The sequence below is a fragment of the Cryptomeria japonica genome, chromosome 5 (assembly GCF_030272615.1).
Source record: "Cryptomeria japonica chromosome 5, Sugi_1.0, whole genome shotgun sequence".
Taxonomy (NCBI): domain Eukaryota; kingdom Viridiplantae; phylum Streptophyta; class Pinopsida; order Cupressales; family Cupressaceae; genus Cryptomeria; species Cryptomeria japonica.
Window position 1 is genome coordinate 400,391,073 of NC_081409.1, and position 16,463 is coordinate 400,407,535.

Genomic DNA, 16,463 nt, shown 5'->3' on the forward strand with positions numbered 1-16,463 from the left:
GCCATTTATAAAATCACAAAACCTGCTGCTGAAGGGAGTAACTCCATAGGTTCTTCTGGTTCCCAAGAATCGATTCGTGGAGTGGAAAGGGCTGCTCAAAAGGTACAAGCACTGGATTCCTGGGTTGATCAACTTCATGATCAATGTGTACAAGTAATGAAAGACATTTTTCAAATAATGTCTAAGCTAGAGACCATTGAGGAGAAACTGGATCTGACTTCTAATACTTTCAAAAAGAACTTGGAAAGTATTGAGAAAAGTCTGACAATCTGGCGTACCCTGCCCCAACAACAGCTGAGTATTTTGCAGGAGCATGCCATCATCTCTTCCAGGGTCATGTACTTGGAATTTGAAGAACTCCTGGAAAACAAGACCCTTGTTCTTAAATCGCTCATTGAGGAGATCGGTGATGCAAGCAGATTCCGGGGTGAAGTTTTTGCGAGATATTGTCTCACATTGTGAAAGGGCCTCTTGCAACATAGTAAGTCGGGATGGAGAGCTGATTCCAGAAGAAGAAGTTCTTGCTGATTTACAGATGAGGATTCATAATGAATGGAGGAGCGAACAATTCTCGGCAGCTTCAATTCAAGCATTGATGAAACACCAAGCCTTTCTGCATGAAATCTAGTCTATCTTGGATAAAAACAATTTTGTGCTCCTCCGCTGTCACGACACTATTGTGAAGACTATGGTTGTTGCCAAGAACACCCATGAACCAAATCCCGATGAACTACAAGCGAGCATCCAAAAATTTCAAGGATTTGTGTCTTCACAAAATGCAATTTAAGTGTTTTTTAACACTTAGTTAAAATTTTCCCTCTTTTGTAATCTTTAGTTGTAATTTAGTTTTGGCAAGTTACATGTAAAAGTATTTTTTAAAAATGCAAGTTACACATTATTTGCACTTTTGTAATTACATGTAAGGCAACTACAAGTTGTTTTTGATCAGGACTGTAGTTGGAATAAGTCTTAGTTAGTTAATTAAGTCTCAGTTAATTATTGAATGAGTTTTGGTGGTTGAGAAAATCTCTCAAGTTAGTAAGGATCCTCCCACCTTTTTCTCAAGGCTCTTCTTCTATAAATACTTGAGGAGTCTATTTGTAATTTTTATGTTTTTGAAAAGCAAGCAAAAACTCTGCCAAATTTACAGCAAGAAGTCTTTGAGCTTATGTATGTGAATTGAAGGTTCTGAAGAATAATAAAGAAGGATTACTCAAGTTTTGAGTCTTTGAGCTACATGTTTGAGTTTTAATCTTTTTATTTCTTCTATGCAAAGTGTTTCTAAAGGAGCTTAGTCCAATCTGATTTGAAGTCTTTGAGCTGCAAGTAGAGAAGATTAATTAAAATAGGAAACTCTCTTGAAGGAGCAGCAAGTCTTTGAGTGTGCATCTATTCTTGAGGAAAAATTACTGTTTGATAAGAAATAGCAGCAAGTCTTTGAGCTTTCATTAGTTCTTGTCTTTGTGTTGAAAGAATAGATTATTCCAGTCTTTGAGCTGTTATCTTTTATTCGTTGTAAAATTTAGTATAGCAAAGGGTAGATAGGACTTCCAATACTCAAGTCTTTGAGCTTGATATTGTTGTCCCGTCCCGAAAGAAGTGACGAAAGTCTTTGCGCTTTTAGGAAACTTCATTTCCTTTCTCCTATTTCACTTGAAAGTGGTTATTGCTGTTCATATTCAATCGGTATCCTTTTCTATGAAGAGAAAAGGATATTGTCTTTCTTGAAAAAAGAAGAAATATTGCTGTCCCATCCTATTTTATTTCCAAAGTTGTAGTTAGATAGGGGGAGCCTTCCCTTAATTAGGAGAGTTTTTACTTGTGTGCTGTGGTTGAAACCACAATTTTGTATATTTCCCCAAGTGTACAAAATTTTCAACCAACACCTCTCAAGCCTTCTTTTTTGACAAGTGAATGTTCTTCTTTATACAGGCGATCGTTCAAGAAAAAGGAATGTTCAATTGGGCCAGAATTATTAGCAACAACCTAGACGTCCAGTTGAGGAGGCTAGTCCCTACTAAGTCATTCCTCATGAGTTCATATGTTATATATTCTTTAGTCAGATGTTTTGAGTATGCAGGGCTACCACATAGAGGAGTTGTTGGGAGAGGGTCAGGAGAGATAAGAGTATGTGATTCTTACGCTCAATTGCATCATCCGCCTAAGAATTACTACAAGCTAGTCAATGACACCTTCACAATGTATATCACTAGGACGTTACAAGGAGGGATTCACCATCAACTGTCTCCAGAAGCACAGGAGCTCGTGAAGAAACATGGTGCATGGTTCGTTCAATTTCCAAAATTCACCTACATCAGGGTCCATGGATGTCCTTCACCTCCTTATATGTTGCCAAGATATCCTACGGATAGAATAATATTACTTGAAGTGACTAGACAGTTGGCAGCTTGTGCTAAAGCATCAAGACATAAGCAGGAGAATGGTATCCCCATACCTATTTGACTGGGAAATTCAATTGAACTGTGTCCTAATTCTCAAGCAGCCGAAGTTGCAGGAAAAGAACTATCTCTGTATTTATTCACATCCTTTGCCTCGAGAGAGAATTTTGATCCTAATGGTCATATGGAAGAAGTAGTTGGGAAGAAGTACATGTATGTGTTTCAAGTAGAGGACTTCTGGATGAATGTTCAAGATGATGTGCAGGTAAAAAGGAAGATGCACTCTAGATTACCTTTGGATCTTATCAGGAAATGTAAAGTTGATAGAGTAGCTAATCAAGCACAGGACAGTGGTAGATATCTCCAATCCTCCTATGAGAAGGAAGAGAAGGAAGTGCAGATAGATTGGGATGAGCAAGAAGTCACAGAGTTAAGAGCATTGATGGACCCAGTTTTGAGTTGTACTCGTAGATGGGTAGATGTCCAACATCAAGAATTGAAGGAACAAAATATAGCCATGAAATTCATCCTAGAAGCAAGAACAGAAGAAGGAGAAGCAAGTGTAAGTGAGAACACTTCTCATTCCAAAGGGTGAAAGAAAAAGGAGGGACCTGAAAAGAGAGAACCATCCAAGAAGAAACAAAAAGTGAATCCTGATCGTCCATCGAGTACTTCTTCTAGACATGAAAAGGACATAGGTTAAGGAGAGGATTAAAGAGAGAAGGTGTATGAAGTAGATGAGTCTATGGAATCCACAGTGCAGAATGATAAACAAGGCAAAGGACGAACACCTCAACACTGGTCAAGTCAGTCTCTTCCTCTCCAAGTTTGTGCTAAGGAGCAACAAGAAGAAAAGAATGATGATGAAGCAACATGTCCTTTCAAAGTTGAGAGACCTTTGCCTGAGGAAATACAGGTAAGGGAGAGAAAATCTTCCATTCCAGATTGGCTAAAAGAAAGACTTACGAGGGTAGTTGTGGTTGAGGATGAAGAGCAAGTATTTGATTTGTAAAGTCTTCTAGGAAACTCTCAAGAAGAGATCGATGCAGGATCCAGGAAGATACAGGTAGCTACATCAGCAGTGGACAAGTACGAGGATGAGATTATGGCAGAAGAATATGATTTAGAGACATTTGATCTTCGTCCACTTACCTCCGAGCAAGCCATGGAATAAGCGACCGATTCAGTGAGAGCAGTTAATGATAAACTAAAGGAAGAAATGGAAAAGAATAAGAGGTTGGAAAAAGAGGTTAACGCTTGGAGGAATTATTTTAGCCACCTTAATCAGTCGTTAAGGCGATAGGATATGGCAGTCTCACCCTTGCAAGCACTCCCTCCTGACTCAATAAATGAGGCAGAAAAGGTGAAGAACTTAGCCCAACTCATGAGTACATGGATTGATGGATCCTACAAGGTAGCCATGGAATTTGTAGCAAGAATGATGAAGATAGTCCACAGAGCTATCCAAGTCCTTGAGATCATTCATAATCTAGTGGTGACTGTGGATGCCTTCACTCACACTAGAGATATTGTCATCCTTGTATTATAGGTAGTAAGAAGGACATCAAGACAGGTTTTAGCACAAGAGAAGATAATTGGTGGAGGAACCCATAATCCTCTACAATGGTCAACTTTGCTTCAAATGAAGGAAGTTCTATTCGAGGACATCAATAGTAGATGCAGTCGAGTGGAGGATACTATCCATCCTATTCAGGATAAGGTGTTTGATGTATTATGTACAATCCTTGACAAAAGGATAGAGATTGAAATAGATGTGGATGTCCAAGAGTTAGAAGATAGGATCAAGGTCATTTTTTGCAAAGAGGAGAGCATGATCACAGAAAAGCAACGAGATCAGATGTATGCTACTATGTTCCTGATCGAGAAAACAAAAGAACTAGAGCATGGGTGGGAGATGACCCTTCTTGCAGCTTTTGATCAGGTCCTTCACTTGGAAGAGCGGATGAAGAACCTGCATGAGATTCCCATTGCAGAGATTGAAGGGATTACGTCCAGATTTATTGAATATGCCAGAAAAGAACATAGAAAAGGGAACACAATTTTAGATGAAAAGTTGTTATGAAATGATGTGGCAATTCAATTCCTATTGGGCTATGTTTCCTCGTTATTTGTGCCAATTTCTATTGGCTATGGAGTGATAATACTTATCTAAATAGGGTCATTTTTGTAACAAACCCTAATTAGGGTTTAGGTGTCAAAATCTCAGCCTTTGATCTTCTTTAGATCCAGGCCGTTCATCGTATTTGAGAGTGCTATATAAGCCCACACTCAATTCATTTTAAAGAGTTAGAAAAGAGAGAAGAAGAATAAGATTATTAGCAATAGAGATAAAAGTAGTGAAGAGAGAAAGTTGAACAATTGTTGTTATATTTTGCTATGAGATCAATGAAATATTGAAGTTATGGTGTTTTATTGCAATCTTTGTGGCTTTTTACATGGTTGTTTATCTTCTTGAATCACTCTTAGTGGAGATGGTACTTAGATTTTAGAATTAGATTGAGTGACAAATGTTGTGTTTGATCTTTTGGTAAAACTCATAGTCCAAACCACTAGCCGCTTAGTGATTGTAAGTGTGCCTTGTGTGGTCAACTGGAGATATTGAAATAGTTTAAGAGTTCAATCATTATTCGAGATATTGGTATGTATCTTAGTGATAGTATCTATTTCCATTAATGATTGGAAAATCATTGAATTCCCTTAGAAGATCTCACCAATTCCAGTAGAGTTGTTGTTCTTTGGCAATGCTGAGATTGGTAGAGTTTCACCAAGATCACTCTCCATTTGGTCATTCTTAGGCCTAGTTTAGCATAGCCCCGAATCTTCTATCTTTTGCTTTTCTTGAAACATCAGTTAGTATTAGGAAAATCCAGTTCCTCATTGAAAAGGTAGTTGCAAGAACTAGCTTTCTTAGAAAGTACGTAAGGCCCCTTGATAAAACAGAAAACACAACAAACACTAGTGCTTATCCACAAGTAGAGAACCTACATACAAGAACCCTGGAGTTGCTCGGATTGATCCTTTTGCGAAATCTTCAGCATTCGGGGAAACTTTATTCAAGAGAGGATAAGGTACCTTTAGGTATTTTATTCTGTGTTTGGTCGTGTACAAAAGACACATCAATACAATGGTAGTCACGTGCATATAATTTATGGAGCAGATTACAATCACATGACCCATTCATTGCTCTTGTAGCAGCATAAACAGTTCTTGTAGTAGTCAATAGCAGCTTGCAGTTAGTGTTTACAATTTTTTGCAGCAGTTTTGAAACAGTGATTTTGTTTTTTTATTATAGAATATTTGCATCTCATTCATACTGACCTCACTACTTGCAGCCTTTGCACATATAGTTACAACGCTTTTTGCAAGTTTACACCTGCAGATTGACACAAGTATTGAACTGCAATTTTATTTCTTAAATATTAAGTCTATCTTATTATCCACCTCATTTTTGGCCTATCAACCACATGCTATTATTTGAAGGATAATCTTCTTCTGGGAGCAATAGAATTGAAATGTAAGCAAGGCGTCCATATTATGTGGTTTATCATTGGCATATAGAGAAAATTTCCCCCTGTCAAGGGAACTAACAAGACCAGCATGAGATGTAACCATTTATGCCATTGATGATGCAAGCAACACATATCCTCGCTAACTTACACTACTTAAATATTCATTGCTTAATGTGCATAGACTCAGATTCTAGGTGTAACAAGCTATTCCTATAGCAATTAAGAATGCAAAACTATACATTTCATAAACAACAACATGAACAAATCATTGAGTATTTTTGTTTTTTGAAAAAGGAAAAGTAACATCAAATTTTCTACAGGCATGAAACAACAAATTCTTTATCTAATAATGAACATATAAAATAAAATCAATGCTTCTAACTCTATCATTGGTTAACATTTCAAATAAAGTACAAAGAAGAGTTCAGGGTCTATTGTTTTGAGAATTCCAATCTGAAATCTTTATCAACAATAGCAAGCTAGCCAGAGGGAGAGTATCATTGAGGCGCTTTACCTCCAACCATAGACCCGGCGGTCCCTCGCACACCTTCGTACTGGAAGTGGCCCTACTCTTCACAAGGGTGCAAACAATGGTAGGTCTAATGCCATTTGAGCCTGGTGTTTTGAACCTACATGACTCTAGCCAGTCACACACTATAGGTACCTCCTAACTAGCATGGACTTTAACTAGGAAGTGTATTCAGTTCATGTGAATTGACGGATGCATGCAAAGCATTGCGCTTTCATAGTTGCAAGCACGATTAAATGTGCAGTCAATGTTCACCACCCTACTCGACTCGTTCCAACAATTCTCGAGTTATGTCATCTCGACAAGGACTAGGTTGTTCCACTTGCTAAGCTGCATATTGTCAAAGGATATGGAGGTCAAACATCCCTCTGGGTTAAATAGTTCATCTTTGGACCATTCTTGGTTCAACCATCTATTATTCCACAAGACACGGACTTCTTCCATTCTCATCTTGTTTATAATGCTTATTGTTTGAGTTTAATTGAGTTGCAAGAAGCTTTTGGTACCATACACGTATACATGCACGTGCAACCTTGCCCTTACATGCATACGTGCATGTGCCATCAGCACAAGAGACTTCATAATGAACAATACATCAAACTAAAAGACTTTAAAACATTATGGTTTTTAAAACCCTAGAGGATATTCTGCTTATCTAAGAAATCTCTTAGGCACCATAGAGGATATTCTGCTTATCTAAGAAAGCTCTTAGGCACCATGCACATATACATGCACGTGCAATCTTGCCCCTACATGCATACATGCATGTGCCAACTGTAAATTTGTTTCCATAATGTTGTAAAACTTCATGAATAACAATCTTTATCAGGTTTAGGACTATTAATCCCACTTCATTTACACTGCTCAACCTAGCCTTTGCAATTCAAGGATATGCATATATAGCGGACCTTAGTCCTTTTGATAGTAAGTTGAGCATAGTTAAACAACACTTAGATTGTTTGATTCCAGTTTAACTTTTCTTCTAAAAACTTGTTGCGAGTAACATCAAGACTTATGTGTGATTTCTTATCTTTCTTTCTGTTGTCCTCATTTTTGGATTCTCAAAAATGTGACAACCCCTACAAATTTTTGCCTAGAAAGTGTCATTTTTGTCTCCAAGGCACGTTTTACGAGGTACAAAACTCGCATTTGATAGTGTCAAATCATTGGGGGGTGTCCTTGCCATCATTGTCCAAGTTTTGGTGAGTTTTGGTCTTCCTTTTCCTAGCTTTCTGTGCAATTTCGGGTTTCAAAACAGTCACTGCATGTTGAAGATTTTACTCTATGGCATGCTTCCCAAGACGGAATTTCGCCTAATCCTTGGATTGGCTTAATCCTCAGTCCATCCTCGAACTGCGTTTCGAATTTCGTCGCATTTTGGATTCGTTTGCTATGTCTTTCCTTCAATTTCGGGTTTTTTCTCCGTGACTGTAGGTGGAGAATTTTCCTTGAACTGCAAGTTTTAATGATCTCCATTGTTTTGGTCTTTGTAGGGAAATATTTAGCTTATTAAATGTGCACTTTATTGAAAAATAAAAACTTGTAATTTGCTTTTTATTTCCCCTTTGTCGTTTTTGTTGTTTTTTTGCTTTTTTAGTTAAAATAGGGATTTTTTGGTTAAGTTACAAGTAAACTTGTAATTCTTCCCAAAAACCCCTAATTTAATGGTTTTTACATGTAATAGGGATTTTAAACCCCTATTACATGTGTGCAAGTGATTTAAAACTTGTTGTAGGGATTTTATTTCCCTTTTGCAAGTAATTTTAAACTTGCATTTCTCTCTTAAAAACCTGATTTTGCCTTGTAAATGAAAAAGTGACAATTTTAAACTTGCACTTTGTCTCCAAAAACCCGATTTTGCTTATAAAGTGCATTTTTGACATTTTAAACTTGCTATTTGGTCAAAAAATCCTGATTTTGCCTCCTTGATGGAAAAAGTGAAATTTTAAACTCGTAATATGGGAATTAAAACCCGATTTTCACTATTACATGTAAAATGAAACTTGTTCTTCTTTCCCAAAAACCCGACCAGCAATATTGGAGGATTTTGTTGACAATTTCCACTGATTTTTGTGGAGATTTTTTTCGAGATAGAAGGCGTTTTGGATTCCTCCCTATTTTTATGCATTTTGAAACTCTTCTCATGCCATTTGGTGGATTTGTTTGCTGGTTTGAAGGCATTTTAACAGCAAAAACGTTTTTGCTAAAACCACGATTTTCTCTTTCAAAGCTCCACAAAGTTGTTATCTCCCAAGTCGTTTTTGCCTTTCATGCCTAGGCGTTGAATTTGGATGGAGATTTGACTGCTTCTTATGCCATTTATCTTGCATTTGGTGCCACGATTTGCTACTGAAAACGTTTTTAAAAAAAAAAAACAAAACGTGGCAAGGGTTTTGAATGCCGTTCGTTGTTTATTTAAGAGTTTTTTTTTCTTCTTCCAAAGATTAATCATCTTGTTGAAGAGGCATTTTCAGATTGGAGCAAGGTAAGATTTCTTATCTTTCTTTGTTTCATTTTTCTTTTTTTTCTTGTTTTTTCTTTCGAGTTGTAAATGGTTGGTTCTTCCCCAAAAATCGGTTTTGTGAGAGAGATCTTCCCTTTTGTAAAACAATTTTTGAATTGCATTGTTCTTCTCCATTTTCCCTCTTTACTTATATTCGGGATTTTAAATCCCGATTACAAGCTGGATGAAAATCATTGTTCTTCCCTTACGGATAAAATATTTAACCATCTTTTGTTTAAATTCCAAGTTTCAAAGATGAAAAATACCCATTCTTTCAAAATCGGGTTTTTAGAACCGGATTACATTTTGAAAGTTCTTCCCATTTTCTTGAAGACGATCTTCCCAAAATCTTTTCATTTTCACTCATATTCATTTCCATCATCCGTACATACCATTTCATCCACTCATTTCACACCTTCATTCATTTTCCCCATTTAAAGTCTACCTGCGGTCAGCCATCCAGAACCCGAAATTGGTCCAAAATGCACTCAAAAAACACTTGAAAATGAGTTCTAAAGGTCCAATTACAAGTGCAAACTTGTAGTTACCCATTACACATATGAAGTTGCATGTTTTTCCCCGCAATTGCAAGTTAATGCTCTTGTTTTCCCCACACATGTAATGCAACTTCCAAAACCCGAAATTCACTTGTGAGCCCATTTTTGCATCAATTTATCTCTTTCCTTGTCAGTTTGGTTTGCACACACGATCTACCAAATCAATGGATTAAGGCATGGGCCTTATTTTGCAAGAAGATTTCAAGAATGAAGGATGATACAAAGAAGAGATACAACAACAATTCATGGTTGAGAGCATAGAATGCTTTCAAGACAAAGATGGTCATGACATGAAAAGAGGAAGGCAACCCTTTCCCTCCTGAAAAGATAGTACTACCCCAAGCAAGAAGACAAGGATGCAAGTTCCCGTTCCGGTTCAAGATGTCTTTACCAATCCAGAATACTTCAAGTTCTAGCATCCTGAAGCGACATGAAGATCATCATAGACAAAGGATGATGCAGTTAGAGTCGTGTCTTTAGACACATGAAATAGTTTTAGTTATGCATTTGTAATTTCGTTTTGACAAGTTACATGTAAAAAAAAAATAAAAAACTTTGTAATTGCAAGTTAAATTATTACTTGCACTTTTGTAACTACATGTAAAGCAACTACAAGTTGTGTTCAATTAGGACTGTAGTTGGAATAAGTCTTAGTTAGTTATTGAAGTCTTAGTTAGTTATTGAATAAGTCTTGGTGGTTGAGAGAATCTCTCAAGTTAGTTAGGATCCTCCCACCTTTTTCTCAAGGCTCCTCTTCTATAAATACTTGAGGGGTCTATTGTAATCTTTATCTTTTTGAAAGCAAGCAAAAACTTTGCCAAATTTACAGCAAAGAAGTCTTCTTTCATGTGTAAATTCAAGAATTGAAAGGAATAGAAGGAAATTGCTCAAGCTTTGAGTCTTTGTGCTACATTCTTGAGTTAGTGTTCTATATTATCTTTCTTGGAAGTGTTCCTAAAGAGCTTAATCACATCTGATTTGCAGTCTTTGTGCTGCAAGTAGTTGAGTTTATTATAGATTAAAATAAATATTTTGTTGAGAGAAGCTGCAAGTCTTTGTGCTTTCATTTGTTCTTAAGAGAATTTAGGAGTAGATTTTGTGGGAAATAGCTGCGAGTCTTTGAGCTTACACTATGTCTCATTGTTTTAAAGAAGAAAAGAATAGTGTTTTTCAGTCTTTGAGCTGTCATAACTTGTTCTTTATATCATTAGTGTAGAAAAGGGTAGATAGGACTTCACATAGTCAAGTCTTTGAGCTTGATATTGTCGTCCCGTCCCGAAGGAAGTGACGGAAGTCTTTGCGTTTTCAGGAAACTTCATTTCCTTTCTCTTATTTCATTTTGAAAAGCTGTTACTGTTGTTTATATTCAATTGCTATCCTTTTCTATGAAGAGAAAAGGATATTGTGTTTTTTGAAAGAAGAAGAAAGATTGCTGTCCCATCCTATTTTATTTTCAAAGTTGTTGTTAGATAGGGGGAGCCTTCCGTTAATTAGGAGAGTTTTACTCACACACTGTGGTTGAAACCACAGTTTTGTATATTTTGCCAAGTGTACAAAATTTTCAACCAACACTTTCCATTTCTTTAACATACTGGTTCAAGCATGGGAAAGTATAAATTTAGTTACGGTATACTGTTTCAAGCCTGCTTCGAACTAATTTAGATTGGTAAAAGAGCACTTAGCTGTATGCAATAGCTTTCTTATGAAATGGCAAGGATTTTTGCTAAAGAAAAACTAGACTTCAACCCCATGATACGGGTTTAGAGTTTGGGTTCACAACTGAAGTTTCTTTCTGATAAAAGTATGGAGGTCTCATATTGCTAAACTTTTAAGTCCAATTTTTATTTCAGTCTGCCCTTAACGAGAGACTAGAACTGAGTACAAGTTCATTACATAAGGAAAGCTTGATCAAGATTACAGCAAGCTTCACAGATTGTAACTTATATACTTCTTGCTAAGAAAACAATGAAAGAATATGAGAGGGACTACTATTGACCACTTCCTCTAGTCATGAAAAAAATTACTCAATGCAAAACTTAAGCATTCAATCACGAGCACTATACTTGGTTTTCTGAAAACAAATGTTTTTCAAGACAAGGCCTCATGCTTGAAATTCAATGGTGGTTGCAGAGTATACACCATCCTTTCCCTCAAGCTTATTTTCTATCAGCTGTGCTTCACGGCCAGCTATTTTTAGAAACTTCTAATCACAAATTACATTTTTTTCTTCCACCAAGTAGTGGTGTCTACTATTGAGGCCTAGAGCAAGAAAATGAGTAGTAAAAGATAATAATGCTTCACCCCAAACCTTTCTGCATGTATTCCCACATAATCGAAAAGTTCATTTGACAATTTTAATTTCCAATTCAGTTATTTTGAAATGCCATTTCATCTCCTTACGAATGCAATTTCATTTCGCCCTTGTTCTATGGGTTGAGAAACTAATCTCCCCGAAAAGGGTGGTGGCTTATGGATAATGTGAGACTTTGCTAAGCATAGCAATTATCATATTTCAAACATCTGGCTTCTTTAGCCAATTCAATTATTTGTAATAATTCCAAATTGATTAAATAATGAAATTCAAAGAATTTAATACATATATAAATATGTATTTTTATGAATTCTTATTTATATATACTTATATATGTATGTATGTAAACATGTGCTTGTATCACTTATTTGCACACGTATACACATGTACATACATATGTATATATTCTCATGTACATAGTTGTATATGTACTAATTTGTTAATTAATTTTTAATCAAAAGATCATTATAGATTCGATTGGTTAATTTCTTATTTTGAACTTAATTTGAATGAAAGCTCATGTGAACATTAAAAGTTCGCTTTAAAGAAGCAAACCCTAACGGGTCAACTGTTTTTCTAGAATTTAATGAACTTGAAACCTAGACATTGACTCTACACCACTAGGCACTAACAACCCTAGAGGTGTCTTATACTTACAGGCTTGATACGACTCAAATGGCAACTTGACCTTCCATTTGTTTACTCCGTCTACTTGATGATACTCCCCCTCCTTTATTGGAGGATGTTGAGTTCCTTGCATCCACTTAATCATAAGAATGTAGTTAGCTGCAAACTTATATCCATTAAGTTTTTCAATGTCAAAATATTCATTCACATATTTTCGCAACTGATAGCATTTAAAAAGAAACCATGAATCCACAATTCATTGTAATGTCCCTTCCTTAGGTATCTTAGACTTGAGCGGAGGTTGGCCTACTATTAGGGTCCCATAGGTCAGCAGTGTGGTTTGGGGACCCAACTGGGGGTTGTGGAACTTAGCAGGGAGCTTTTCGGGCCTTTCAAATTGGAGTTCTGGGATTGAATCCATGGTCAAAATAGAAATATTAAAGTTGGCCTTATGTGAATAGTAAAAAGTGAATAGTAACAGAGAAACATAAGATGAATAGTAAAAATTGCCCCCCATCCTAGTAACTTAAGTTGTTTTTAAAAAGGGGCCAAGTTCACAATGAGGAATTAGACCCTCCATGATATTTTATGATTTTTAAGGCCAAATAGTAACCCCAAAATAGTTAAAAAGACATTTTGTCTATCATTTGGATTCATTCTTATGCTTCCAATTTTCAGATCAGCAGCTTGCTTGAGGGTTTCAACAGCTTGGAGCTTGTAGGAACGCAAACTTCTGGAAGGATTCAGAGAGTTGGACGAAAACCCATCTCTCCTGGGGACAGGTTACATTAGTATCCAGCTTCATTGTGTAGTTTGCAACCTTCTCTGGGGTTTTGAGTGCAGAATTATCAGCGTTAGGGCAAGTTTTCTTCAATTAATTGCAGGGGAGACCTTTTTGAGGTCAATATCACTCATTTACAGCTTATTCTCAGCTAGCCGCTCCATTTTGGGAAGAAGGGCATCAAGCCTTGGGTTGTAATTGGAGTTTGAAGCTAATATTAGAGCTGATTTTTATATTCCATTTGCTGGAAATTTGTATTAGACCTTTATGCTCAGTTAAAGGTATGTACATTGGTCTTTTTAAGTGAATGAAAGTTATCTTAATTGCCTTATTAATGTGTTATGCATTATTCTATCCTGTATCAGCTATTTCTTTCACTTAGCATTCGAAACATTATTCAAAAACTCTCAAAAACCCAAACAAAACAAAGAAATCAGTCAAACCTCTACTTAACATACGCTGGCCAAAGACCTTATCAGAAAAACAAACAGTTGATTTGGATCAGATTTGGTTAGAATTGGGTTGGGGATTCTTCATTCATATAAAGTTCATGATGGCATCATATTTCAAAGAAAAATTAACATAGCAGAATGTTTGTGTAAAAGAGGGATGTAACACTAGGGCTGCTTTTCATATCATCATGCATTATATATTCATAAGCTATGCATTTTTACATATTTTTAATTTTAATCATATAAGTTCGATAATATATATGCAGTATACTAGTATAAATAATACAGCAATAGATATGTAAAAAAATAAATATATATATATGGCAACTTTGGAGGAACATGCAGGTCAGCCTCCATTCCTGTGCCTTTATTTGTAAAGCTGATACAAGCATACATTGTTGGCTTCATTGAAATTACCTTCTCCGGATCTCATAGAAGTATATGTGTTTGTTTGATTGAATGCATGGGTTCGTTTGAGAATGTGACCATCAAATGCATGCATCAACCATAAGGAATTTGCAATGGAAATACAAAACAGAAATCTTAATGAAACTTTGAATTATTTGCAACAAGTCGCAGGAATGAAATTTATTACAGGCTTAATTGTGGTTGCCAAAGGCTGAGTTATCCAAATTATAGTGTTCAAGGCATACCCGATTTATTGCAATGCAATCTGGAATCGATATATCCAGGCAGCTGTTACTGAAATACCAATTGAGATTTCCTTCTAGTCAGAGATAGTTCGAGGCCGCGATGTACAGCTCAGACGCCCTATGACTGGCAATGGGTCGCACTTCAGCACAAGTATGAGGACAGCGATTTAATTGATTGCTGCAAACTGAGTCAAAGCACTGACTGGAATAACAGGCTGCAATATCCTCATAGGCTGTGAATTACTGCAGAAGGCCGCCCTATCATCAAGCCCACGATACTGCCACCATTTGCACTTTATATACAATGCCCTCGATTTCGTATTAAATAGACTTCGATGCCATCAAAATCTGGAAATGACGCCACTTGAAGCTGGAATAGAAGATTGAAATGTTGAAATGAATTTGCTGTGAGACTTTTGGGGTTCTGTCCAGAAGAATTCTTCTCCAGGGGTTTCGTCCTGAGAATAATGCCCTTGGTGTCGACTTGCAGAGAGAGAGAAACAAGTATTGAATAATGATCAAGAATGATTGCTTGAACTGTCGATGCCTCAATATGTAATCTTCAACAAAAAAGCCATTGATTCCTTTATGTAATTCTTTGATAGGAGCGACTTAGGCATAAATATTAATTGCCGAATATTGGTTAATTTGCCTACCATGTTCCTTAAACTATGATGAAGTCTTCACTTAAAATGGCCCCCGGTAAATAATCGAATATGAACAATTAAAAACTTAAAGCTTTTTGGCTTCATATTAAATTATCACCTTATTCCCTTATTGATTAATTTTTGCTCTAGCCTTCGGGAATAGGAAAGGCTATCATAATTTACTCATGTCTGAATGTCAAGCGGGACATTACATTCATTTTCATCCCAATTCCAGAACAGCACCTATACCTGATCTGCAATGGAATGAAAAGGTTAAAATTTGTACCAGAGATACCAAGACAAACCTTCCATGGCAACAAAGGAATGTCTAAAACATTACTTAGTTGAGTTGATTCCTTTAAGTGTGATACCCCAGGATTTAAGATGAAAAGTTTTGTTCTATAAAAAGACCTGAAATTTCAATGTCAATATGCTATTGGTAAACTATGATCTTGGTAGAAAGACGCATGACTCTGGGTAGTCATCTTGACTTCTTAAACATGTTTGTACTTAATGATTTCCAAAGAACCTCTATCAAAGGCTCCTAGGTTGGCTTCCATCTGCATATGTTTATTCATGTTCCATTTAGGCCACAATGTCATGTGTTTAATGGCTTCTGTAGCATGTATGTGGCATCTTTATTATCATACATTTCCTTTTTGATTCGATCATATACCGTTATTGGCCATTTTAAAGACCATTTTGGTTAATTTAAAACATGGACTATTTTTAAATGCCATTTAAGACATTTTAACTATTTCTGCCATTTTGGCAGCTATATTGAAGTCAAAAGTGGGAAAGGTAAAATCAGGAGAGAAACTTTATCGTAGAGAAGTCCTTGGAATTAGCGCTTATATTAAAGAGATACAAAATGAGCTTTCTTTTTCTTAAAAATCTATCAGTCGGTAAAAGCTCACAAGATGAGGCTTTCTTGTCAGAACAAGGAGTTACTGTATGCATGTAGGGGTTTACATAAGAAAACCATGTGTCTTTGTATTCCATGGCAAATGTTACATCAGATAATGTAGAAAATCCAGATTTGAAATTGCTGCTTTTAATTTTGTTTCACAGCAGTGCAAAACAAATTGATATATGGACTATTATTGTTTATTCTATCACTTTATTATTTATATATCTCGGAACTTTCTAGCTTAGACAAAAACAAAAAAATTGTATGCTGGTACTTTCTGCTAGTAAGAATTGAATTTCATAGAGTAATGAGTTCATAACATCTAGTACATGAACATGCAATCCTTTGCTTTCAGGTACTAACCATATTTTAGTAACTTATCTTTATTTTCCCTACAGAAAGGAAGTGAAGGTTCCCTGAGCTTGGTCTATGCAGATGCAATGCAGCATCTCAAACATATAAGGTGACGTGACTAGTTTGTGGTTCTTTGTTGCAGAACTTTCATTGTTTTGTAAGTTGTTTCAAGGTGTTCTCATTTTATCATAAAATTAGAAAATAAAACAA

General features: G+C 36.1%; 1 protein-coding gene across 3 annotated transcripts in view; it reads left to right on the forward strand.

Annotated features, from left to right (window-relative positions):
• The window catches only part of LOC131076497 (phosphoinositide phosphatase SAC8), a 207,863-nt gene that overhangs the window by 100,700 nt on the left and 90,700 nt on the right, over positions 1-16,463 (forward strand). For all 3 annotated transcript variants that reach the window (XM_058013721.2, XM_058013722.2, XM_058013720.2), the window contains exon 13: positions 16,298-16,362. In XM_058013721.2, coding sequence (XP_057869704.1) covers positions 16,298-16,362 — 65 coding nt within the window. The remainder of the gene's footprint in view (positions 1-16,297; positions 16,363-16,463) is intronic.